At 42.5% G+C, this 27,195-nt stretch overlaps 1 protein-coding gene across 2 annotated transcripts in view; it reads right to left on the bottom strand.

The window, feature by feature from the left end:
- Positions 1 to 21,688, bottom strand: part of COL2A1 (collagen type II alpha 1 chain) — a 48,943-nt gene extending 27,255 nt beyond the window's left edge. The window contains exons 1-18 of one of the 2 annotated variants that reach the window (XM_020977216.2): positions 21,464 to 21,688; positions 16,817 to 17,023; positions 15,263 to 15,279; positions 15,012 to 15,044; positions 14,862 to 14,894; positions 14,705 to 14,758; positions 14,449 to 14,550; positions 13,444 to 13,521; positions 12,688 to 12,732; positions 12,522 to 12,575; positions 11,336 to 11,389; positions 10,199 to 10,252; positions 9,686 to 9,739; positions 9,480 to 9,533; positions 9,076 to 9,120; positions 8,909 to 8,966; positions 2,834 to 2,874; positions 2,388 to 2,441 (exon numbers count right to left, since the gene is read on the bottom strand). In XM_020977216.2, coding sequence (XP_020832875.1) covers positions 2,388 to 2,441; positions 2,834 to 2,874; positions 8,909 to 8,966; positions 9,076 to 9,120; positions 9,480 to 9,533; positions 9,686 to 9,739; positions 10,199 to 10,252; positions 11,336 to 11,389; positions 12,522 to 12,575; positions 12,688 to 12,732; positions 13,444 to 13,521; positions 14,449 to 14,550; positions 14,705 to 14,758; positions 14,862 to 14,894; positions 15,012 to 15,044; positions 15,263 to 15,279; positions 16,817 to 17,023; positions 21,464 to 21,557 — 1,131 coding nt within the window. In that variant the 5' untranslated portion in view covers positions 21,558 to 21,688. The remainder of the gene's footprint in view (positions 1 to 2,387; positions 2,442 to 2,833; positions 2,875 to 8,908; positions 8,967 to 9,075; positions 9,121 to 9,479; positions 9,534 to 9,685; positions 9,740 to 10,198; positions 10,253 to 11,335; positions 11,390 to 12,521; positions 12,576 to 12,687; positions 12,733 to 13,443; positions 13,522 to 14,448; positions 14,551 to 14,704; positions 14,759 to 14,861; positions 14,895 to 15,011; positions 15,045 to 15,262; positions 15,280 to 16,816; positions 17,024 to 21,463) is intronic. The other variant, XM_078149088.1, reaches the window with a different exon arrangement.
- Between the last annotated feature and the right edge of the window lie 5,507 nt (positions 21,689 to 27,195).

Here is a 27,195-nt window from a genome sequence, read left to right on the forward strand (position 1 = left end):
AAAATTAAAAATTTAATCATTAGAATAAATTAGGTACATAAAATCCAGAAACAACAGGACAAAATGCCATATTGTTTGATAGATTCAAGAATTTCAGCTAGTGGGGTAAGGACTCATATTTGACAAAAACTGCTGGTAAGGCCAGAAAGCAGTCTAGCAAATTTTGGGTTTAGACCAAGATCTCCTACTACATATTTAATAAGCCCCAAATGAATGCATGTCCTAGATAGAAAGGGTCATATCAACCAAATTTGAGGAGCAAAGAAGATGCTTTCACAACTATGGCTAAGAAAAGAATTATTGACCAAAAAAGGGATATCACAGAAGAATAAATGGACAATTTTCATTATGTAAAAATGAAACATTTTTGCATAAACCAAACAGATGCAGTTAGAAGTAGAAGCTAAGTAGGAAAAAAAAATCTTTGCCTCAAATTTCTCTGATAAAGGTCTGCTATCCAAAATATACAAGGAATTGACTCAACTTTATAATAAGAGCCATTCCCTAATAGATAAGTCATCAAAGGAGGTAACAAGTCAATTCTCAAAAGAAGAAATTCAAGCCATCAATAGCCACATCCAAATTCTCCAAATCACTAATAATAAGAGAAATATAAATTAATACAACCATAAGTTTCCATCTCACAACCAATAGATTGGCAAAGATGACCAAAAAAAAGAAAGAAAGAAAATGGCTGCTTTTTGGAGACCTTATGGAGGACAGGCACACTAATGTATTGTTAGTAGAGCTGTAAATTGGGCCAGTCATTCTAAAAAGCAATTTGGAACTACATATTTTTTTTAAAATCATTAAACCATGCAAATCCTTTCGCCTAGCTATGCCATTTTTAGCATATATCCCAAAGGGATCAAAGACAGAGTCAATAGACCCAAAAGTATAAAAATATTTATAGGAGCAATTTTTTGCTATAGTAAAGAACTAGAAACTAAGGGGGTGCCCCTCAGTGGGGTAACAGCCAAACAAATTATGGTATATGACTATATTGGACTATTGTTGTGCTATCAGAAAAGGAAACCTGGGGAAGATTTGCACGGAGAGTAAAGTAAGCAGAGCCAGAAGAACAATTTGTACAATGGCTACAACATTGCAAAAGAAAACAATCACGAAAGATTTAAGAAGTCTGATCGTTTCTATGGCCAGCCAAGACTCCGAGGACTAGAAGTGTTGAAAGAGATAGACTTTTTCAAACAAGGCCAATATATAAGGGGCTTTGGGGCTCATTTGTTACAGGAGATAGCTTTTTGAGTGACAGGGGTATTGGTTAGAATAGGGAGAGCTTGTGATAGTTGTGCCAAAAGACAAAAAGGAGAGAAATTTTAAGAGCATCAATCAAACATTCTACAAATGCACAGAAGATAACAGAACAAAGTCCAAAAGAAGACAGGACAGTTTTGGAACTGATTTTCCAACTTGTTGAATTTCTTCCATGTTTTTTTTAACCAAGTTGTATGTAATAGATATATGTGTTTTCATCTACAGACCTCTTTTGCTATTCTTCTTAGTGCATGGAAGTGTTTGTCAGATTCATAGTTTTTTTTTCCTTAATGGATTTTATTTTTAAAAACAAACAGGGTCCCATAAAAGCCATGAATACCAATTGAGGCAGAAAAAAAAAATGAGACTTTTGAAGAACCAGAAGTAGAGAGGAAGGCAAGAAAGAAGGAAAGAAAGGAGTGTTGTTTCCTCATTTTATTATCACTCCTTTTCCTCCCGCTCTGACCTGGTCCTGTTTGCTGCTTTACTTTTTTTTGTTTGTTTGTTTTTGTTTGTTGCTTAGGCAGTTGGGGTTAAGTGACTTGCCCAGGGTCACACAGCTAGTAAGTGTCAAGTGTTTGGTCCGAGGCCAGATTTGAACTCAGGTCCTCCTGACTCCAGGGCAGGTTCTCTATCCACTGTGCCACCTAACTGCCCCTTTTGGTTTTTTTTTTTTTTGCTTTTGTGTTTTTTTTTTCGTTTTTTTTTTAATGGCTGCTTTACTTTTTGATGCTTCTTTTAGACTCCTCTCCTAAGATTGTTAGAAAGAAAGTAGATCTCTTACTTTTCCCTGCTGGTTGACTATCTTCTCTCTGATCTCTCTCTTTTCCCCTCCCTCCTGTACTTCTCTGTCTGCCTTTCCTTTGCTGGAGTCTGTAATTTTACCTTCAGCTGCTTATCATGCTATCTTTGCTTTTCCTTCCAGCAGGTGACCCTAGAGAAATTCTTGGCTTTATTCATTCCCTAGATGGAGTGTAGCAATGGATGGGGGCAGGGAATTGAGATTTCTTGCAAGGGAAAAGGGGCTCAAAAAACCCTCCTTTTTGGGGTGAGGGGAGACAGGATTCGTTGACATTTTTGGAATTCATAGTTGTGTGGCAGCAAAGACTTACCTTGGCTCCTGGAGCACCTGGGAATCCAGGACCACCAGAAGGACCAACGGGGCCCTGTGGACAAAAGAAAAGTAGTGAGTCTCTGGCTGGGAAAGGGAGAAAACTCTGAAGACTCAGAGTGAGCCTCTAGCTCACCCCTCCCCCACATTAGCCTGTCTGAGCTCTACAAAAATTCTGGCTGTGGTCTTCAGTTAAAGAGAACACAGCAGGCATTCAGACGCCAATGCCCTTAGGGGTCTCCAGACAGAGGTCCTCATTAAAGGCACCACTCTAAGGTCAAAGCGAACCTCAGAAACACCTCGGCCTCCACTTGCCTAGCTCCAGAGTTCAAAATGAATATTTGACTCTGAACATGATAAAGAGCGAGCTTTCCCAAGCCTGTGATTTCCTAACATTCCCCTCCCCCATCACTCCCAACAACAAAAAATGAGCATGAGTCAACTTACAGGGGGACCGGCTGGGCCTGGTTGACCATCATTGCCACGAGCTGGGGGGGGGGGAGAAACAGAAGGAAAAGGGAGTCAATGAGAGAAGTCTATTGTTAAATCACCTAGAAACCCCCAATAGAAAACAGGTTCCCTCTTAACACTCAAACAAATATAAATACAAACATACACAAGAATTTAGGAAGTTACTAAGTTTGGAGTTGTTGTAGAAACCAGACAGGAAACTGGACATTATTTGAAAATAATGCCTGTTTTCACTCAATCTGGGTTTGAGAACTCAAAGACCAAAGGACTATTTTGAATTCATCCTGCCTGTGTTTGTGAGTACACTGTTTGTAGATATAAGCAGTCAGGAGCCCAACTTCCAATATGTCCAGGAACTAGCCATGACATTGGCTCATAAATGGACCAGGGCTGTGTGTCTTCTCATCACACCTTATCTGAATTAAATAATAAGAGAAGCTGACCTTTACATAGTGCTTTCTCTCTTATTTGACCCTCACAGCAACCCTGTGGGGTAGGTGCTGTTATTATCTCTATTTTACAAATGAAAAAACTGATGCTCAGACCCAAGGCTAGGCTCACACATTAAGTGTCCAAGGCAGAAGTCAGTCCCAGCTGTTCCTGGCCCTTGGGCAGCTGCATTCTGTTGCTGTCAACTGACATTCACCAAGGACTCCAAGGGCACTCTGACCCTCACTCACCCTGCAATACCTCATTGCCTCAGAAGTCATATGGGGGAGGTATATGGAGCTGTCCCTGCTCCTAAAGCACTTCCATTACCTACTATTATCAAACCGCAGAAGTAGTCATACTTGTCCCTGTGCTCCCTAGGGCAATGTTGCATGGTGGAAAGAGCACCGACCCCGGGGGAGAGAACTCCTGGTTGCATGACTTTGAACAAGAAACAACTTTCTTAATTGGAGTTCACCTTTCAAATGAGGCTTAAACACAAAAGGAAGAGCTTTGCCCATGACTTGTGTTTTTTATAATAAAGCCCATGTTTTGGGATTAAACAGTAGATTCTAAAGGAGATCCCATGGGGAAAGTACCCAATTGGTGTTAAAGGAGACACTAGAGGAAGTCCCTGTATAAGATAGAGAGGGGCTACTGATTCTAGGCTGGGCTCATTGGAAAGAAAAGAGGTTCTGCCTCTCTCTCTCAGGACAGCCCCAAAGTTTATATAAACCTCTCCGGGGGCGGTACCCATTAACCAGGGAATGACGGAACAAATTATAGTATACAAATGTAATGGAATATTATTGCTCCAAAAGAAATGATGAAAGGTGTGGTTTCAGAGAAACCTGGGAAGACCTACATGAATTGGTACAGAGGAAAGTAAGCAGAACCAGGAAAACAATTTATACAATAATAATACCATTACAAAGAAAAGCAGCTTTGAAACACTTAAGAACTCTAATCAATGCAATGACCAGCCATGATTCTAGAGGACCAAAGTTGAAGTATGCTATTCACCTCCTGACAGTAAGATGATGAACTCAAGATGCAGAATGGGACCTGTATTTTTGCAGATGACCAATGTGGGAATTTGCTTTGCTTGATTACACATATTTATGACAAAGGTTTTAGCTTTATTTATTTTTTGTTGTTGTTCAGTTGGTAAAAGGGAGGTAGGAAGAAGAGAAGATATATGTTTGTTAATTGAAATAAATAAATAAACCTCTACTAAAACTTAATAGGAATGGGAGACAGAAAAAAATTGACCAGCATCTTCATTTGTGTAATCCTAACTGAGACAAGAATGGCACTTGCTCAAATAGCTGCATTAACCCACTAACCAAAGAAAGCACCTGCAAGCTTCTATAAGGAATGCTGGAAACAAGTCTAGGCCTGAAGTATCAGGCCTTAACTTAGCTCTAGAGATTCTGCAGTGCCTCCAACCATAATAGGCAGTCTACCTTACGTTTCTGTCCGGTGCTCTGGGTACCTATACCTCCTTGAAAAATGTTTGATTAATTCAAAAAAAGTGTTAGCGAGAGTTAGTTCCTAGTGGAGCTAGGCATCTACATAGAAAATGGTGATTAGGCAAAATCTACAACTATTTGTGCCAGTTATAGCAGTCGAAGGATTTCCTGCACTTGGAGTGCAAAAAGATCATCCCCAAATGGACCAGTCCGAGAAGCCTGGCTCCAGACCTTTCCACTCATATCTCATGTTATTCCCTTTCACATACTCAGGCAGACAAACTGGCCTCCTTGCTGTTGTCCCAGCTCAGCATTTCACCTCCTTCCTCTGGTTGTGCCTGGAATATACTCCATCCTCACCTTCAGGATTACTCTAGTCACCTCCCTCTCTTCCTTCAATGCTGAATTCATGTGCTTCCTCCTATGGAAAGCCTTTCCTGATTTCCCTTATTGGTAGAGTCCCTGCCTTCCTCAAACTAACCCATAGATAGCACTGATTTATAAGATCGCATCTAGTCCAATCCTTCTATTTTGTAGATGGAGAAACTAAGGCTTAAGTGACTTGCCCAAAGTCACAGGGGTGGCAAATATCAAAGGCAGGATTGGAAACCAGGTCCTCTAACTTACAGTCAGCCCACTATACTAAATTGCCATTACCTCTCTGAATAGAATGTAAGCTCTTTGAAAACAGGGACTTACTTTTCTTTTTGTCCTCAAAAAAGCTAGCAGTAGGGGCAGCTAAGAGGCATAGTGGATAGAGCACTGGCCCTGGATTCAGGAAGACCTGAGTCCAAATCTGGCCTCAGACACATAACACTTACTAGCTGTGTGACTCTGGGCAAGTCACCTAACCCTATTGCCTTGCCAAAAAAAAAAAAAAAGCTAGCAGTGCCTCGCATAGAGTAGGCACTTACAAAATATTTGTTGAATTAAACTGGATGGGACTAGAAGAAATAAGGAGGAAATTCAATGGGGGAAAATGTCAAGGGAGTATTAGGGAAAAGGAAATTGAAGACAAGAAATGTAGCGATTGTGAGAGATCAGAAAAGCATCACCAGACCGAAGACTGCAATTGAGGATGAACCGGGCTGAGGAGGTGGGAAAGTGGGTATAAATCAGAAACGTAATATGCCAAGCATTGTAAGGCAGGGCATGAGGTTGAGGTTATCATGCAAATTTCAGGGTCAAAAGCAAAGGAGATGCCTTCTCTATTCCCCTCCAAATAATAAAGGAGAAATGTGACTGAAAGGAGGAAACAAGGTGGGGAGGCAATGGTTAGAGACTATGACAGTAAAGGCAAAGTGGGGAAGAGATAAGCCTTGCAACAAAGTCAGATTGGAAGGGGTCTTCCTGGATAACTGGCTTCCTGGGACATTTTAAGCTAGACCAGACTTCCTGAACAAGAAGAGCTCAGTGCTGAAGCATGAAGGAGGAGAGAAGCATAGGATCTGTGAAAGCTGAGCTAAAAGTAGGGTTGGGGGAGAGCAACACTTTGCTACTGCCTGGTCAGAGGAGCCCAGCTCACCACTTGGGAAGGTTGCTAACCTCCCATGGCTCTGAGTAACCCCAGAGCAGATACCTGGGGGCTCAGAGAGATCAGGGAACTGTAGAATTAGTGCACGGAGGCTAAACCCCTGCTTGGGAAAGCCCAGTGCTGGGATGTCTATTAAACTCCTGCTTGGGAAAGCCCAGCGCTGGGACTTCTATTTACTTATATTCCTGGGAATAAAGCCTGCTCAGCTACATAGTCTGGCTCCAAGGAGAGTGTGTGACCACAGGGAGGCAGATACTTCACCTTGGCATAGCCCTGGAGCTGTAGGTCCAAGCCTCAAGAAAATATGAGCCTACATGATTGTAAGAGCTTAGCTCTAGGGAAGTCCTGTCTATTCTGCTGTAGCATGAGCAAGGGTGATATGGCCCACAACACCAGAAGGAATGCCTTTGAGCTTGCGAGATGGTCAGTATGGGGAAGCAGAGTGAAATAGCATCAATGGGTGTACAGTCAGAGAAGCCAGAACCTAAAGCTGACTTCCCAATGTGCTGTAGGAATGGGAAACAAAAAGAGGGGACTGGCTCTTTTTCTGGGCCAGTGGAGACAGGGAAAGAAGAGGGAGGAAATGTACAGTACCTTCTTCATCTACTCAAAGGGCATAATACCATTGTCACTTGAAGCCTTCTAAAAAGCAATCCCTTGTACTCTTTAATACCTACAAGCTGGGATCCTGGCAATTGGCAGGAATGGCAATGTTTCTTGGCTGGGGTGGAATAGTCTCTAATCCTCCTCACACAAAGTGACGCTGCTAAAGAGCATGCCCTTTGGCAGCCCTTGCTAATGAACCAGGGTCATGCCTAGTTATTTTACTGATGTGCTTTTAAGGGGCAATTTTCCTTATACAAACGTACAGCCAATAGCACCACTAAGTGCTGATGGCTGTTCTAGCTACTGATCAGAGAAATGTAGCAATCCCTCTCCTGCTCAGGATGCTGAAAAACCTTAGCCTAGGTGATGGAAATAAACTCAGCTGAAAGGATAATCTTTTTAAAGCACTGTTTTCATCAAACTACAAATCCACGGCAAACACTTAAGGTGGTCCCCTATTGTGTGTTGTCTCAAAGCTGAGATGCTCATCCTAGAAGGCCCTCCATCAACTGATCCTCCCATGTGTACCCAATCTGTACTTTCCAACACACACCCAAGGGGGCTTTCTGGCCTTTATGATTCTCTCCTTTCTCTTGACCATATTTAATTATTAAAATACAAATTTTAAAATCCCCTCAAAAGCCCAATGCCTGGCACATAGTAAATGCTTAACGAATGCTTTTTTATCCACTAATTCAAGTTTCACTACCCTTTCTTGTCTTTTGCCAGTAATTGAACTTTTTGCTGAAAACTACCTTTTTGTGTTCCATTTAGAATTTCATTATCATGCACTGGCTTTTGTTTTCTGGTTATTTCATGCACTTAATCTTCATAACAATAACAACTCCCTTTTGTATAGTTTATATGGTTATAGTTTATACAGTTTACATATAGCTGTAAGGCATATATTACATAATTATTTTATTTGCCTTCCAAGCAAAGAGATTGGAATTCCTTGAATACTATGCAAATAACAAGCATGTAATAACTACTTATTGAATGAATGGGCAGAGATGCCTTCTTCTCTTTTTTTCTACGGTGCTGTCTACAATAATCTGAATCTCAGTTTCCTCATCTGTAAAATGAGGACAATAATAGCACTATACACCTCACAGGATTGCTGCATGGAAAGTGCTTTGTAAACCTGGAGTTGTTGTATAAATATGACCTAATGTTACAATATATAAAGTGAGAGGATTGGACTAAGATCTCTTCCAGCTCTACAGCCTATGAAATACTTAAGGAGTAAAAGGCAAGGCAAAAAAAAAACCAACCACCATGAATCCCAGGGCAGCAGGTGGCAGAGCTACATTCAGATGACAGAATATGTAAAAGTGTCTTGTACACCTTCAAAGTATCACATAGGTGTGATCCATCAGCTAACAGTAGGTATCATTCAACTGGAGATACTACTCTGTGAGTAGAATCAAACATTTGAGCCTGGAGCTACCAAACATCTTTTGCCTTTCTTGCCAAGGTATCTGTGCTGCTACTAGAATTCCTTATGTTTCTCTGAAGCTGTCTGTGCAAAGTGAAGCACAGGGTGGCAAGATTATGCCACCATCTGGTGTGTGTCTGTCAACACCAAACTGATTTTTTTCAGGTCCTCTAAAGTACTATAGCCCTTGCCTAGAAAACTCAGGGGAAGGAGCAAGGTAGCATAAATAAAGAAGAAGGCTTCAAATAAACTACAGAATTAGAGAAGAAGGGGTCACCTGGGTTAGGAATATCAAATGGTGGGGAAAAAAGCAAAGAAAAAGGTTTCTTTCTGAGTTTCTCTAGAAATTGCAATTTGGAAAAATTTTATCGTGATACATTTTAGGCAAAGCAGAGATTTCACTTGCCTGAGCTCAGAATTAATATACCTGTTTCACTGGAGTAGGTGGGACCTTTGCAATAGGGCTAACTGAAATGACTGAGGGGTGCACTGTCCTCCAGAGTAGTAGCCAAGCAAAAGCTAGGCCCAGGTACTACTGCCCACCCCAGACCCCTAAGATGGTGGCTCTACACTTACCGCAGCACCAGGAGGGCCATTCCGTCCTCTCTCACCAGGCAGACCTCGGGGACCCTGGGACATACGATGACAAATGTAAAAATGCTTGACTTTTCTCAAGGTGTGTTCAGGTGCCAGGAAAAGCCTAGCTCCAGAGCTATTGAAAGATAAAACTCATACTTACCATGGGACCAGGAGAACCATTTTCACCAGGAGATCCACCTTCACCCTAGGAAAAAGAAGCATCAAGTTAGCATGTGTGAAACTATTCCCTAGGGAACAAAAAGCAGGAAGAACATTGTCTGCCTAGCCTGTCATCTGACCACCAACACACCCAGATTAACATCTCGGATTGGGAAAGCTCCCTATGCTCTTTCCTGGGAGCAGCCAGGCCTACTGAATCCCCACCAGGAAAAGAGGAAAGAAATTAAATTAATGTAGACTGTCAACAAAGCTGTGCACAGAGTATGAAATGACTTATTAGTGTTTCTTCCCCGCAGTAAATTCTAGATTGGTAGAATTTCCCTTACTGAAGGAAAAGTTCCCTCTCAAAGCACCTATGTTCTATGTATCTTCTGATTTCCTTACCTTAGCACCAGGAGCACCAGCCTCTCCCTTGGCTCCATCTAAGCCTGGGTAACCCTAGAGAGTGAGAGAGGAAATCAGTCACATTCCTGGAAAACAAGGAAACATTACTACCTCTATCCCTCCTTCACCACAGTCCCTCCTTTCCTCCCAGCTACCCCACCACAACCTACAACTACCCTCCTACACTTGTTATGAAAAATACTTACTCTATGACCTTTGACACCAGGAAGACCAGGAGTACCTGGGAAACCACGAGCTCCCTGCAAGCGAAAAATAAAATGTAAAGGAAACAGAGAGGGACTAGGTGGTACAACCTCTATCTCTTGGACAATACTTTGATGAAATCATGAAAAGTCTCATGAAAGCAATCGGGATGAAGGAAGCCCAGAATGTGGACTTTGTGGGTTTGTAACTCCAGATCCATGACTGTGACTGTGTCCCTTCCCTAGCACTATGTGCCTTAGTTTCCCTGTTTGTCAAAAAGAGACACTAGCAGTTCCCACTGCTAGAAGTTTTAGTGAAACATATGGAAACGTGCTGCCACACTGCTGGGTTGGGAGAATTATAAATATTTCTAGGCAATTCTTCCTAACTGACAAATGTTGGAGTGCTCACTTTATATAAATGAATTAACTTAAGTGGGGTCCTAGGTTTGAGAATCCTCACTCCATTCTAAGGACAAGGCTGGTATTGGGGATGCAGAAAGGTAGCAGACATACCTGAGGACCTGGAAGACCACGTTCGCCAGATTTTCCTGGTTTTCCAGCTTCACCCTGAGGAGAACGAGAATTACCGCTAAGCTCAATTCAGAACATTATTGCCACTCTTGGATCCTCAGAGTGGTCCCTTTTATTTCCAATCCCATGCATTTTCCATACCTCTTCAAAGACTAGAGAAGTTTTCTTCCCAGTTGCTGACTCCCTCAGACTCCTCTTTAGAGCTTACTACTTCTAGAGAGTCCCTCTGTACCCATCCAAAGGACAGTCTTTTTTCCATTTGCCAACTGTTTCACCAATGGGCAAATTCCCCATGTCCTTATCCTGCCATTGCCTCCAATGTCTTTGTCACCTATAAGATCTATCTTAAACTATTCCAGCTGGGCAGAGACCATGTCTACTTTACTCTCTCTATCTCCCCAGGTACATGAATTCAACCTTAAGAACTATTACATATACTAGGAGCTACTCATCTCTATGTAATGAACACTGGTTAGACTTAAGTGATAGCTTATATATACACATAACTCTTTCCTTTTTCATTGGTTGACTATGTTCTGAATTGGTCTATTTTCTAACTCATTTAAAATTAAAATAGTTTAGCTCTCTTGGACATTTCTGTTACTGTTTATCTTTCTCTACGTATTTTTTCTTTGTGCTTTTTCTATCTGTGCTTTTGTTTTTCAGATCATTTCCTATCATTTGTTAGGCCACTGGCCAGCATTTTTCTTTCCACTGTATCTGGAGCAACAGCCCAGGAAAGCCTTAGTTTCCTTCTCTGTAAAATCAGGAGATGGGACTGGATGACCTCAAAGGTCCTTTCTAGCCCTCAGTCTATGATTCCATCATCCCATGAACTCCTGAGCTTATTCTCCCATAGAATACAGTCATCACTGACCAGGGCATCACAATTTGAATCTTTCTCCTCAATGTATTTACTACCCCCCACCCCAGGCAACTGGAGGTGAAGTCAAACAATTCCTTTCCTGAAGTAGGCAGGTTTCCTTCCTTTTCAAGCATTCAACACTCAACAAAATGGTGGCTTTTTTATATTAAGGATCACATCAAACAAAGATCTCCGTACTTTTCACAGGCTTCCAAACTCCTCCCCTCAAAATAGCAGCTTTATTTTATACTCACATCATCACCAGGTTTTCCAGGGGGACCAGGAGGACCTCGGGGACCCATGGGGCCCTAGAAACAAAGAGAGGTAACAATATCCCAAGCTTAGTTGACAGATACCTCCCACAATTCAATGGACAACAGCAAGGGCTGATAAATAGTCTGACTACCAGTGTCAGGAAGAAGGCCTAGAAAAAGTTTCCCTGCCTCCCCTTTTAAATAAATGTTATTGTCTTGGAAAACAGTAGGAGAGAAGAACCACACAAAATTGTCTGCTTAAGGGCAGATATTGGTGAGAGTGAAGGCTCTTCTGGGAAGCTCAGATACTTCTGAGTATCAGGTTAGGGGATGATCCAAACCTAATCCATAGACCCCACCAAGAGTAAGGACCATGCCTATGGCATATGACCCTGAGGTGCAGTCACATCATATTGGGGTTGAGTCAGGGTGGAGTGAGGAAGGCATGCGAACTCCTTTGGTCAAGTGATGGGGCCTGTGCACAAGGAAGCTGGTTGTTAAGGGCCACTTTCATAAAGAGAAGAATACTAAGAAGAATTTAGGTTGCTGAGATTTCATTCCTGGGAGTCAGGAAAGAGAAATGTGATCACATCTCTTTTGTTATTAGCCCTTCCCTTATCTCATTTAATAGTTCCAAATCCCTCTGAAAAGTAATTAAAAGTGGTGGTTTTTAAGGTAATTAATTTCATCTGCATTTGCACAGTCTCAGCAGTAAGGGCTGGCCCTGCTTCCTCCTTACAAATCTCCTGCTCTAGAGGTGGCAATCAGAGAAGTGTCACGCTCTTTTTGCCTTCAAGCGTCTTTGAAACACGAAGGTTTCAAATATGAGTTATTGACTTTGGTGATCCTGTAGTGCGTACTTTTTAAAATCTGTTCTCTGGGATTCTTTTAGGCAGCTAGGTGCCTCAGTGGTTTCCAAATTTTATTTCATGCCAAAAGCCTCAAGGTTTCAGCCTGCCAGGCAATATGTGGCAATTTTGTCTTGTCACTGTAATGGGATATCTTAGGCTAGCAATAGTTACCCAAGAAAGATAATGCTGTGATAACATTCCTGGGTGGTCCCTGCTAGGTTTCCCTGATGGGAATGAAATGAATGTAGGCCCCAAATGTGTTGGTGGTTGGGGTAACGGGGCTGTTTTGTGTGGATATTCCCAGGGGAAGGGCCTGGCCACATTTGGATACTTACAGAGACTCCGGGTTCTCCTGGTTCACCAGGATTGCCTTGAAATCCTTGAGGGCCCTAAAATGGAAAGCCAGAAAGTTTGGGTTAGCCACTCATGGTATGAAGATTACAGAAAGAATTGAAAAATCATTTGAAAAGTGTTTAAAATCAGGGCTGTCACTATACTCACAGGTGCGCCAGAGGGGCCAGGGGGTCCTCTTGGTCCCATGGGGCCCTGCATTGGAACACAAAACAAGGGCCCTTAACGGGAGACACCTAACCACCATCGTCCAATGTGTTGTATCCAAGGCAAGAAACCCAGACGAGAAACAACAGGGTAATTCTACAGTGGAAGAAGGACCTATGGGGGCTGCCCACTGTCAGCCACCTCTTTCATATGGCCTCCTTCCCTACACATCCACCTATTTTTATTCATACAGGCCATTCAGAAAGAGAACCCAGCTGACTTTCTCCTGGAAAGCAGCCTTGTTTACTAAAGTTTCTGAGTTTCATTTAGCGTGTGCCAAGTAAAGCCGCAGGGCTGAAATTTCCTGCTGAAAATCTTGTGGGATCCTGAGGAACAGTAGCTGCTGTCTACATTCTCCAGCCTCCCCTCCAAAAGCAACAGAAGTTAGCCCTTAAACAAATCAGCCTATATGACTCCACACACGCACACCTCCTCCCCATCAAACCACTACCATCATCAACACCACCTCCCAACCCGCTGCGGTAATTCATTTAAACTACTTGGCATTTGACAAAGAGTGCACTCAAAGAAGAAAGACTAAGTCATTTAAAACCAGGCATGCAAGTCAGCTCTCTGCTAAGCAATAGAGAGTGACGTTACTGTAAGTAACGATTTCTTCTGACGGAAGTGGCCAGGTTCCCTGGTTCTAAGATAGTGCCCCTCACTCCTTTCGTTTGAGATAACTTCTGCCTTCCTTACCATTGGTCCTTGCATCACTCCCATCTGAGCACCTCCAGCTTTCTCATCAAACCCTCCTGCCATCTGAGCAGCGAAATTCTGTAAACAAACTCAATAGCATTAGGGACTCAAGTTTACCTTGGTTTTCTTCGTTTTATCAGGTGTATTATTTCTTACAAGGGAGGAAATTTGTTAGATTAAACTCCAGCTACTGGACAGTATCTGCTGAGGATAGAAAGGGTTGGAAATGATTTTTAAATGATCTTGCTGTCACCATAACCTTTGCCTTTTTGATATTCAATCCATTTGCTTTGTTCACTCAATTTTATGAAATGGTTAACCAAATTTTTTTTTAAATTATCAAATAACTATGTGTTTAATAATAGTCATTACAAAACATAAGAAAATACTGTTCATGTGATTTAAGGTTTCAAAGTCTAATAGTCAGTCAACCAGTACCTGGGAAAATCCAGATCACCAGCCTCCAAAGACTTTGGTAATAGATGTGGTAGGACTCTATGTACTTATTTAAGGTTAATTTTGCTTGAATGTAGCAAATATCAAAACTATGAAATTATGTAATTAGTCAATTCCAAGATTTTTTTCCCCCAGTGACACAGGACCATCTAACAGGGAAAGTATTTGGCATATGCCAGGGACAGATACCCTGCAAGGATAATGGTCACTCTTTTTTTCAATGGGTACAACTATCCAGGCAACCTTTTTTCACATCCAGAATCAATCTATCGCACGACTTTGAGGATGAGTGGTGAGTTAGGCAACTGAAGTTCTTCCCTAGTGAAAACCCTAGTGCCTAGTTAGATCAGGCAGCCTTTAGCTCCCCAGCCTCACACTGAATAAAGGCAATATTGTGCTAAATTGTAATCTGAAGGGTCTAGAGAGGTTGTATAATGAATCTAATTACTACTGGAAATTCCTGGGAGCCAGCCAGATCAATATGTGTACCAATGAGAATATACATTTATGGGTCAGTTTTCTGAAAGAGAGCAAAGTAAGTATACTCACTCCACCAAGGCCAGGAGGGCCAGGGGGTCCTGGAGGACCAGGGGGTCCAGGATTACCAGGGGTACCAGGTTCACCATCTCTACCACGAGGTCCAGGAGCACCCTTGGCATAAAGATAAAAGCATCAGTGTCCAGTAACATAGGCCCAGTAACCACCTACCCACAGCTTGCCCTTGGGGAAGTAGCCAGGCATGTGGTGAGACCACAGAGGGAACAGGGAGGCAATGAGGCTCAATAGATGTTCTTTCTTTACTTACCTTTTCCCCTTTGTCACCACGGTCACCTCGGGGTCCTTGTTCGCCTGCAGGTCCCTGAAAGAGAAGGAAGCAGTGAGATAGAATCCAAGACCCTGTAAGTGACTCCTGCTCAATTAAGTGAAGGGCTAGAGACCATTGATTTCTCTATTTTTCTCACCTGTGGTCCAGGGGGTCCTTTGGGTCCTACAACCTGTATAAAAGAAAGGAACCCAGAGCCATTGGTTAGAGAAAAGCACAAACAGGCCGCCCCTAAAACAGTTGGTCCTGAGAAACATGGTCTATATATAGAGGAAAACTGACAACTTACATCTTTGATATCTCCAGGTTCCCCTTTCTGTCCCTGTAATGCAAAATATTCCCTAGGTAAGAGTTACCAATAAGTCTACCTAGCCAAGTAAATCTATAGACACTTGTACTACAGGACCCCACCAAACAAGAACCCAAGCAAAGCACCTCTGATTTCAGAGGTGGGAGCTTGCTGTACTGGGTGGAAGAGAACAAGTACAATAGCTCTCTGAAAATATAAGTAAAATTGCTGATTAAAAGCAAAAAACTCACCTTTGGCCCCAGATGCCCTATTTAAAAAGGGAAAAAAATGGAACAGAACATAAGCATCATGAGATGGCTGAATAAAACTTCTTGTTAAACACATGATTACACTTCAGAGGACACAAAACAGGAAAGAAGATACAACAAAGAAGGATTAAATGGAGGGTGGGAATCTGATAAAGAAGTAACTATGTGTGATTCCTATATACATAGTTGTCAGGTTGTTCAGACTATGGATGCTATGTGGCCCTATGAACAGTGGATATTTCTTTAGGTTTCTCGCACAAAATGAGCAAAGTGAGATAGTGGTGAAGCAGCAAAGAGAAGAATTAATCAGCCACAAAGAAAGGAAACACTCAAGATAGGAGGATTTGTTCAGTCTAATTTTGCTTCCAGTCAGAAAGCCCTTCCCATCCCCCTCCCCCAACCTTCCCAAGCTAAAGATTACTTGGAAAGCCTTACTTTAGAGAGGTGCCTGTCTCCTCCAAGCAAGCACAGCAAAGAGCAAAATGCAAATGTTACAAAAAGCATTTCAGCATAATCCCAAATTACAATCTCCCAATTATTTTTCCCCAGTAAAATAAGTAACCAGCAAGCAACACTTCACTCACACTGACCACCTCAAAAATGATTTGGAAATTTGGGCCATTAAAATTAGTCCTCAGTTTAGTCAGTGTAAGTAAAGTGTTACAGAAAGACAACTTCTTGCTTCTCCATCACCTCTGTTTCTTACAAACTAAACTGCACTAGTTAAGGTAGGGGAAACAATGGAAGGGACATCAAGAAACTTGGAGTTGTTTCCTTTGTAAAAATGAAGCAGATCAGTGAATAAATATGAGTATGGGGCAGGGGGAGAAGGAAAAGGAGACACCTCGATATCGTCCCTGGACACTAACAAGGATTGACTGAGCCCTCACACCATGTACAGAGGATCTAGAGAGAGACATAATCCCAGACTAATCTCCCCACCCTACACATAGGGCTTCTGTAACCTGGTTCATACTTCACCTAGTAATACTGTCCTTGTAAAGGGGGAAAAAATCATCCAAGCTCTGTCCTTAACAGAAAAAAAAAACTGCCCTTTCTGTCTCCTCACTGTCCAACAGATGATTTCTTCCCCAAACAGGGTGACTGTGTATTTGAAGGGGCTTCTCTGAGTAATGCTGTGTGTGACTGAAGAGGACGTGATTTGGGGCTTGATGAAAGAGCTTTTGATCTTCTTTGTGGATATGGTAATTACTAGATCTCTTGAGAGGGTATTAGATGGACTGCCAGCTGACTAAACTAAGCTTCAGTGCCACCAGTTTACTATCTGGTAGTGCAGAGAGGGGCAGGGAGAGAGAAAACCCCTTTGCTGTTTCAGATTCCCTATCAACTAGCCACAGGAATGGGCCCAAGGGTTTTGGGTAAGCAAGAAGTGACCTTTCTTTTCAGTTCCAGCTGCTGGAGTCCCATGGATAACCAGCCTCCCCTACTTTCTGGCTCTGGTCCCCATCCATGAGAAAGCTTTTGCTCTGACTGCAAGTAATTTATTTATGAAACAAGAAATAAATAAATTACGACCACTGGCGGTGGGTGGGTCAGTTGGGCAGGTAGGGCAGCACTCTCCAAAGGAGATCTCAGGGTGGAGACAGTCTTTCGTGTCTTCACAGATCACTTCATCGCACAGGACAGTCCCAGTGTCACACACACAGATTCTGCAAGGCTCAGGTTTCCATACATCCTTATCATTATACCTCTGCCCTTTGTGAACACAGCTGTTTGCATTTTCTGTACCAAAGGGAGGAGGGTAAGAGTATGGAAGAAAGTAGATTAATGGGTGAGAAAGAGGAAAGCCAGAGGAGAAAAAAAGAAATAGAGTTATAAAGTTGGCATTGTTGCAGCAGTCATTACAATTCAAAAAGTCAAATATAAAATCTCAGGTCTTAGAGATAATTTCAATGTCAGTAAAGACCACTTTTTCCTCTTGGACTACTACCAAGTAGAATATAAAGGATTTATTTTTCCCCCAAAGATATTGTCACCAATGAAATGCCCAAACCCAGTAATATAGTTGATAGAAGGGAAGTTAGTATAATTGGCTACACTGAATGTTTTCTGCAATCTCTCAGGCCCTTTGGGAATAGCTGCTCTTGGGAGTAGGCCCTGAAGGTTCACAAGTGGATTCTAGCCTAAATTCCTCCCTTCTCTGGTAGTTGATTGAGCTACAAAGAGGAAAGAGTGGGGGAGACAAGAAGAAGAAACTGTAACTCCAGTGACACCTCCAGGATTGGCATTTCTTTGAAGATGAAGTGATTTACACCAGAGAGATAGAGAGGTGGGTAGTTCTCACAGAAATAGAGTGAGAAGTGTTTGGTTTTATCCTACCTTTTGCCTGGGTTTTACTGGGTTGGCTAGTCACGTATGACCTCAAAGGCATTCTGTTGAATCTGTCAGAGTTGTTACCCACAAAATATAGTAACAGTCTCCAATATGATACTTATTCAGGGACACGGGTGGGGGGGGGAGCAGGTAGTGGAGATGCTCAGAACTGTTTTGCAATGTGTTAGGATTAGGATAGCTCTGTGGAGTTAGAGTCATAGCAAAGCAAAAATTCTCAGTCCCATGTTAAGATACACATGATGTAAGAGTCAGGCACACATACCTTCCCCAAACAGCAAGGATTGTGTCTTATTTATATTTGTATTCTCCTCTCAATGACTAGAACAATGCTTTGTACATCATAATAGCTTCTTTTACAAAGTCTTGTGTAATAAATGAATGAATGAATACAAAATCATCTGTGTTCCTAATGTCTTACTTAGTTGTGCCTCCTTAGAGAAAGCCAGCTTCCATTTTCACATTTGGTTCCCCGGCTGCTAGGAGGGGCACAGATTGCCTAGTAATGTCAAGTCTAGACAATCCAGCCCTGACTACCCAGAAAGGCTGAGGGAGCAGAGCAAAGATGAGTCCTGCTTAACTGTCCCATCCCATCTGGAATTTGTGTTGCAAAGGAGCCCTTTGTTGACAAGGGAACCGAGCATACTGTGCCAAAGAGCTGGCTGCATTGGCAGCATGTGCTCAGGAGAGTTCAGAGCTGGTTTTCTCATCAAAAACCTGCAAGTAGAGGCATCAAGGACTGAATAATAGAAAAGCATTCTAAACCAAAGGAGAGAAAGGAGACTGATCTGCTCACTGCTCTGGAAGAGACAGTGTTACAATTTGAATATAAAGGGATTTTTATTTTTCCATTTTCCACAGGGAAAATACTACTGGTCCAGAAGTATGATATTGGTAGAGTAAGCAAATGCTAGTGATATGCAGAAGCTGCTTGGGAAAATGTAGCTGCTAAGGGAACACTAGAATGCAGCTCGGTGACCCAGGAGCTTGACCCAGGTGGTGACCCAGGGCTGGATACCTATAAGAAAAGCTGGAAAGCTCTAGGGGAAACAGCTCCACGTACTGGTTGATATTTTCCCTGTGGGGATCACTGGGACCTGGCCTTAGGAAGCGTGAAAGGGTCAGGAGCTGAGCAGAAGCCAGAAACTGGACAACTGAGTCAGATATGGCCATAAGCAAATTATGAAAAGGAAAGCCTGAGTAATTATCTATAACTGAAACTTGTGGAAGTGTGCTTCTGTACAAACACTGCTGCTTTAAAATCGAGCCAATGTAGTAACTGGATAACTTAGGTGTGGACAGAGGAGCTCGGCACCATTAATCGGCATAATTACTGTTAATAAACGGCTGGTGATAGCATCACAATGGGCCCCTATAAGGTTACCCTAATTATAGCCGTACTGTATGTTACCCTTTGTGGGAGCCTTATAAAAAGCTACCTCTTTCTGAGAATTGTTTGTCTTTGCCATCCAGAGAAGGGCTGGAGCCCCCATGGTGGCGGCTGGGAGGTGGGGGAGGAGGGCATTGTGCTAAGGGTGGGAGCCTGGGGGAGCCCACCGGACCTCTCCTCTCATGAATGAGCCTTTTCTGAGCTCACACAGAGCCCGATTCACAGGTCTCTGCGAGGAACCAGTTTAAAATAAATACGGGCAGCATTTCAACTCCATCTGGAACCCATCGCTGCCAATCTCCCAAATGCAAACAAACCTTCACAATAGGGGATTGAGGTCTCTAGCTTGAACTGAAGAGAGCTTTCAGAGGCGCAGACTCTGAAATGCAGATGTGGGTCAAAGACACCCAAGCCAAAAACACTTCAATCCCTTGGGGAGGCATTAGCGATCTCTAGGTTTCTAACATTTTTTGACGTCCCTCTAGGCTGCGCCTGGTCCCTACGTCACATCTTTGGGACCAGAGGGAGCAGCGGAAAATGAGCCAGGACACGCGGGCAGGGCAGCCTCTCTGGGGCAAAATTACCTAAACTGCCTTCTGGGAGGAGCCACTGAAGTTCTGGGCACAATCAAATTTAATTCCTTGGAACCAAGAGGCAGCAGCGAAAGCTCTTTGCCGTTTCAGAAAGCGATTCAAGACACTGGATGGAGGACTTTAGATGGAGAAGGGGTTGGATTTTTGTTTTTTGGCGGGGGGGAGGGTTCCTCAAAGATTGGATGGGATGCACAGCTGATTTAGAGACCGGTAGTTAGAGTGATTTGAGAAAAGAGAATTTGAGGTTGGGAAAGTGTCAATTCGGTGGCCGGGCAAAGGTAGGACCATAATTTACTCAGACTGCGTGTAGAAAATGCCACATCACTGGACTGCTTCGTATATCCCCTAATCTATCCTTCCAAGTGCCCCTGATGGCGAGCACTTCTCTGACCACTCCAGCTCTCTCTGGCAAGCCAGCCCAGCTAATGAATGGAAACTCCGTCTGAGTGCCGGGGGACGGCATTCCACATCGTTTCTGGAATCCTCGCCTGCTTTTAGGGAAGAGGGAGAGCGCCTCGTCAGGAGAGTGACTTTTTCCCCCTTTAAAGTTTTCCCTCTAAGATTGATTTACAATCTGTAACATACAAAGAAGGGGGCAGGCATCCCAGCTATAGGAAACGTGCCCAAACACGTGGAGAAAAAAAAAAGCATGAAAAGAAAAAAAAATCCTTTCTACCTAATAAACTTTCCAGGCTTCGTTTGTCCTGACTAAAATCCCAGACTGGGGAACCTTTCCGAAGAGGGTTGCAGGGAGGGTGCGGGCAATCCTGGCTTAGATTTGGGCTGTAAACCTTAAGACCCCCAGTTGCATCGAGATGAAAGATTTATAGACATAATCAACTGGCCTCCCCTTCCACCACCTCCTGATACTGTGGTGTGTAGAATTTCAGAATTGTACCAGAGCAGTTCTTTGTATTGCACCCCCACCTCTAGCCCAGGAAAGGGGGGGGCTGCTATTTTAACGGGTGTTTGGAGTAAATTGCCTGGTGAGTCTGGAATGCTTTCTACCCTTCAGGTGGCCTCCAGAGAGAGAGAGAGAGAGAGAGAGAGAGAGAGAGAGAGAGAGAGAGAGAGAGAGAGAGAGAGCGAGCGAGAGAGTGCAATCCATGAAAGCTTCTGGGATGCAGTAGTGGCTTAAGATTGCCTTTGGGTCCTCATTGCACCTTAACTGTAGTGGGAAGGAAAACAGTAAGATCTCTAAAAGCTGCACAAAAATCTTTCTTTGTGGCAAGTCTATCTCAGAGAATCCCTTTTGTCTAGCTCCCCTTTGAACCCCCACCCCCACCAGACCATGGAAGTTAACCCCTTGGCTCCTGGCTGCTTTGTCAACCAACAGACACAGACCATCCTTCTCCTCCATAGATAGATGAGCTGTGACCCGTTTGCTGACCTCTGACTGTTCAGGCGAGAAGTGTGAGGCGCCTGAACGAATGTTGGTGTGGATATCTGAGGAGAAGAAGAGAGACAGAGACAGAGACACAGAGAGAAAGAAAGAGACAGAGACAGAGATAGAAATAGAGAGAGGGAGAGAAAGAGAAAGAATATGAATTTATAAACGCTCTCAGAAAGAAAACTTTTTCCCCCATTGAATAACTCTAAAAGCTCTACCGACATCAGCTGTAATAGTCCCTCAGAGTATATTCACCCCAGCTTTCGGGAAGAGAGAGGAAGAGAAGGCTACAGTCTGGTGAGAGAGCCCTGGGTCCCTGATCCGCCTTCAGGCCCCGGGAAGGTATCACTTGCTACTATAGCACCTGCTGGTAAGGAGAAATGACCAGTGGGCTCCAGGAGGACCCTCGTCGCGCTGAGACGAAGGTACAAGAAAAGGTAAGGAAAGGAGAAACTTACGGACATCCACGTCCTGACACCGGACAGCAGCTATCAGCAGCACCTGGGCAGTGGCCAGAAGCAGCAGAGTCCTTGGATCCCCCAGGTGAAACATGACTAACCCGGGACCCTCTGCCGAGGAGGATGAAGGAGGCGGCGGAGGAAGGTGCTGGTCCCGGTTTCTACCGCGCCCTCATGCAGCCGGCTCCGCTGGAAAAGGACAAGCAGGAGGGAGTCCCAAGCAGCCTTGCAGGACTCTGCACCTAGCACCCGCTTGCTGCTCCCGTTATATGCGCTCTGCCCCTCCCGGGAACCAGCGGATAAGCCGAGAGCACGGGCCACCCCCTACCCCCTGCAGCGCTGTAACCTGAGCCTCTTTCCCCGACCCCTCCCCCTGCCCCATACCAGGCTCTGGGCCAGACCTTTGCTCCCACCCTGCCCCTCATTTTACACCTGCCCCTCTCTAGAGCACCTTTCCTTCCCAGCACCCCATTTCCCTCCCTTTCCCAGGATGCCCCCAGTTGAGGAGAGAGGAGGGTCACATTGGACGCCCCCCACCCCCGTTCTCCCTCAGGAATGCAAAGCGCCCCACCACCACCCCCCACAGGCAGGAGAAGAGGTTGCCAGGAGGAGGGGGTGTCTCCGGCCCCTCCCTTCGGAGCTCTGCCCAGGGAGCAAGAGAGGGAGGGAAGTGTTTGCAGAGGAGAGGGCACTGAGCCCTGGATGGAGGAGGGAAGGAGGGAGGAAGCACAGCAAGCAGAAAAGAAACAGGGACCTTCAGGTGTGGGCAGGCAGGGGGCAGAGGGGAGCCGTTAGGGAAATCTGGAATTCAAGGCCACTGAGGCAGAGAAACCGGAGTTAAATCCTTATAACTTTCCTCTATCCAAATTCTTTCCCCATGTCCCTCTACGCCGGAGGTCCCTAGCCATGGGATCTGACTATGCGAAACGGAGAGGTTGAGAGAGAATGCTTCTTCGCTTCTGGGTCTGACTATGGGAAGGGCAGAGTAAGCTTAAAACACTGGGTACAGATAAGAGAGACGTGCCTCAGTCAAGAAAGGGAGGTAAGGAGAAAGGATGTGTTGCTGAAAGAGGAGACCAGTGTGAGGGATAGTGACTACAGAGAAGAGAGAGAGGTAGATGGATAATCAAGGAGCCCTAGACCAGAAGAAAAGGCTCTGAATCTGAAGGCTGGATGGGTTGGGGAATCAAGTGTCCCTTTGTTCTAGAAAGAATCTTGTGCCCTTCTGTCAGATATGAAGTCAATGCAACTTGGCAGAAGATTTGGGAGGATTCTGAAAACCGGAATCTGAAGGTGGGAGGCCATCCAAATGAAAAGTCTTGGGACACAGTTGGTCACAACTGTAATTTTGGCCCAGGTTATGCCGGAGGCAGATCCATAAGGTATGGAGAACAGAGGGAAAGAATCTCAGTTTCCAAAAGGCTTTCCTTACTGTCCCTTCTATTCTTGCCATATTTCAACTCCCTCAGCTCTCTGCCTCCCTACTTACCACCTTTTCTTCTCTCATTTTTTATTTTGGGCTGAAGTGAGAGAGTTATCTGTGCCTGTGCCCTGTTAGAGTCTCTTGTATAAAAGCTGGAGAGAAAATGTGGACTTCCAAAGAGCAACAACCCTTAGCCTTGTAATGTTCCTAGAGCTCTGGGATGGTTGGCTTAATGAGAAGACTATGTTCTATTTTTGAGGATCTTTTCACCTAGAATCTCTCTACACATTCACAAATGCCACCTTTATGGCTCAGACCACCGAGGGAAGAACAAGGATGATCAAACATTGGAATAGGTATGCCAGGATCTCCTCTGTATGAAAAAGTCAGGATGTGAAATTGCTCAGAGACCCAGGACTTGGGTGGAGCCTCTCTTACACTGAAGTGTAAGTGAGAGATAACGTTAATTATTTAGTGCCTGAAGGTCACAAGAACTCAAAAAGCAGAGAAGTCTAGGATCATTGAGTGCCAAGACAAATAGCCATATACATTTCAATAGCCCCCAAGGGCATCACTGTGTTACAGTACCAGCTAAGTAATTGCTACTCACAGTGATGACCCTAAGTAATCAAAGTTAAATTACGTTTGGTTTGAGCTGTTTAAGAAGATAGAGAAGCCTTTAATTCATTTTTTAAAAATCTCGGACAGCTCAGTGAACTGCAACGAATCCTAATTTTCAAATGAGAAGACCTTGATTTTAACCCCACATCTGCAATGAACTGACTATGTGATCGTGGGCAAGTCATATTACTTCTCTCAGTTTCCTCATCTACAAACTAAGGGATTGGACTAGATGATCTCTAAGGTCCCGGTCAGCTCTCATCCTTATGATTTCCCTCAAAATGGTTAAAATTGTTAAAGGCTTATTCTTAAAAGAATATGCTTCAGTTGATCTTGAAAATTAAATAATGTGGAGTGCTTCATTCTCTTACGATGTCAATTCAGTGAGGGTTCACTCTATTTTCTAAAACTTCTACAGTTGGAATAAAATAGAAGCATTGAACTATACTCTGAACATGACTCAAAGGCACTTACAGTAGCCTTTGTTTCAGCAAAATGCAAATATTCATAACTGAGGCATCCTACTTAGCCATATTGCTTCATTTACCATCAAACAGCAGAAATAAAGAACAGAAAAGTAACACACACACATTGCATAGAAATCAGGTCCAGTCAACAAAATGGATCAAAGTAGTTGCTTGGTGTCCTGAAATTACTTTTTGATTTATGATTTTCCCTTTTTTTTTTTTTGGATGTTTCAGCATCATGTGGACACAGGCTTCTTGGAAAACAGATGTGCAGGTAGGATATAAAGGAAAAACTCTCCTTTCCTCCCACTTCGCAAATTTAAAAATAGTGATAAAGTGAGGAAAGAAAGACATTCCAAGAGGTGAGCCCACCCCAAATATGGCAGCTTGTCAATACCCACAGTTTTCTCAAACCTCTGGTTGTACTGAAAATAGACAATGTAGCAATTGAAGGACAGATTGGCAGCACTCACTCAACATTACCCGGCTTCCTCTGAGTAGACTTAATTCAGGAATGCTTTAATGATCTACTTGTGTTTTCCTCTGACTTTTTTTTTAGTAGTCCTAGTCGTGAATGACTAAGGTAAAATTTCAATATTTGTAGTATACCATTCACCCCTTAGAAACTTAAATATATAACTGTATATAATCAAATTCAAAACTGTAATGAGTCCCACCTAAGTCTCTATAGCCCCAAATAACAGGGAAAAAAATTAATACCTAGCAAGTCACATTTTTGTAGCATGCTAAAATTTTTTTATCGTGTTTACAAAGTACCTTCCTTGCAAAAACCCTATGAGGTAGCTCATGCAAGTATTAATATCCCCATTTTAAAGATGAAAAAACAGAGATTCAGATACATTAGATGATGCATTTATGTTCACTGACAAAGTTGATAAATATTGGAGCCAACATTTTCCCTCAAGGGCTTCTGCCTTTAGGCCTACCACACTTTTTTCTATATTATCTTGACTCTCAGGTAAGAAGAGATACAATCCATGGCCACTATGACTTTAGATCAGTAACTGGCTATAGAAAAGAAATGAGAAGGCCACACCCACACTTAGCCATTCAGGTATTTGGCTCTAACCAGTCAGAATCTGTCAGAAATGAGGTTGTTTATCCTTACTCTAACATTAAACTTGAAGCTCTCATTAAGAAAAGACAAGTTTAACAGCATCACCTCATTATGAAGGAACTGATTCAAAAGCTATGTATAAAGCTGGCCCTGAACTAGGTAGGAATCAAAGGCAAAGGTGTGATAAATGCTTAACAACCAACTGGGGGGGGGGGGAGCGCAGAGAAGAGAAGACCATGCATAATACACTTTAAATCGAATCTGCATTATTAACATTTTTTCTATCACTTTCTGAAGTCTAGACAATTAACAAACCAACAAACAGAGCCTTGATTTGTAATGATTACCAATTTCCAAGGTTTAAATGCTCACACTGAAAATTTAAAAACCTGCTCTTGTGGACAAATTGAACAAATTGACCCCAGCAGCCACCACTTGTTAAGCACCTATTAGGTGCCAGGCAATGTGCCAAATACCGAGGCCACAAAGAAAGACAAAAGACAGTACCTGCTCTCAAGGAGTTCACAATCTAGGGGAGCCCAAGGTGCTCTGTGGAATTATTTTCATTTAGAGCTGTGACCTTCCTAAAATACTACTTTCATCATGCTTGTTCAAGAACCTATCAATCAGTGAATAAACAGTAAAATTATATTATGCTTAAAGGCACCGTAATATTATCAATGATACATACACATATACATATATGTATTTATACATATATACACACATATGCACTGAATAGTATAGTACCTAGGTACTTGAAGGAAAATATAACCAAATTATGGGAGAAAATAGAAAATTAAGGTGTAATAATTGGTTATCTCAATATACTCCTTTCAGACTTAGAAAAATCTGACAAAATATATGAGAATTTTAGAAAAGTTAGATATGATATATAATTACTGAATATAAATAAGATGGAATATTATATGTGTATATATTACATATACACATATTTTGATGCAGATATAAGCTTTTCATGACCATGTCCTATATCATAAAAACATCTTACACAAATACAAAAAAATCAACAGAAATTACTGACCACCATACAATAAAATAATAATCATTCAAAAATGTAATCTATTTATAATCAATACAAAGGTCAGTTAAAGAAAGGATGCAAGCTTAAATGGAGACTAAGAAAATTAATCCTAAAGAATTGATGGATCAAATAGCAAATTATACAAACAACACATAATTTTATTAAAGAAAACTACAACAATGAGGTAACCTACCAAAACCTTTGGGATTTAGGCTAATCTTTGGAAAAACTGATATCTCTAAACACACATACATGAAAGAAGGAAAAGGACAAGTCAATGAACTGAGCATGCAGCTACAAAGATGGAAAAAAGAACAAATCAAAACACTCTAACCAAACAGAAAAATAGAAATTATGAAAATCATAGAAGTAATAAAATTGGAGATATTTAAAATAATTGACCTTATAAATAAAAGTAGGAACTATTTTTTTTTGGCAATTGGGGTTAAGTGACTTGCCCAGGGTCACACAGCTAGTAAGTGTCAAGTGCTCGGTCTGAGGCCAGATTTGAACTCAGGTCCTCCTGACTTCAAGGCTGGTGCTCTATCCACTGCGCCACCTAGCTGCCCCTGGAACTAATTTTTTTAAAATTAAATTGATAAACTTAACTAATCTGATTTTTAAAAACCCAAGAAAACCAAATTACCAATATAAAAAAATTTAAAAGGAGAATTCATAAGTGAAGGGGAAATAAGATGGGTGTCATCTCTATCATACCAGCCATAAAAGAACTTTCACCTCTCCACCTCATAAAAAGATCAGGTGGATTTAGAAGTGAATTCTTACAAATTGTGAAAGAACAACTAATTTCAATATCACAAAAATTCTTTGCAATGATAATGAAGGAAAGTATCCTACCAAATTCTTTCTATGAGACAGATATTATGCTGATACCTAACCTAGGAAGAGATGAAACAGAGAAAGAAAACTACAAATCATATCAACACAAAATTATTCAATATAAATATTGGCAAAAAAATTACAATAATATATTTAAAAGGTTTTGTTTTGGATTTATTAGATTTTTGACAGGAATCATTGGTTCAATATTTGAAAAATAATAAATAGAATGAACCACATTAACAAAACAAATAATAA

This window comes from Phascolarctos cinereus, unplaced genomic scaffold, assembly GCF_003287225.1.
Source record: "Phascolarctos cinereus isolate Bilbo 61053 unplaced genomic scaffold, phaCin_HiC Scaffold_1;HRSCAF=81, whole genome shotgun sequence".
Classification (NCBI taxonomy): domain Eukaryota; kingdom Metazoa; phylum Chordata; class Mammalia; order Diprotodontia; family Phascolarctidae; genus Phascolarctos; species Phascolarctos cinereus.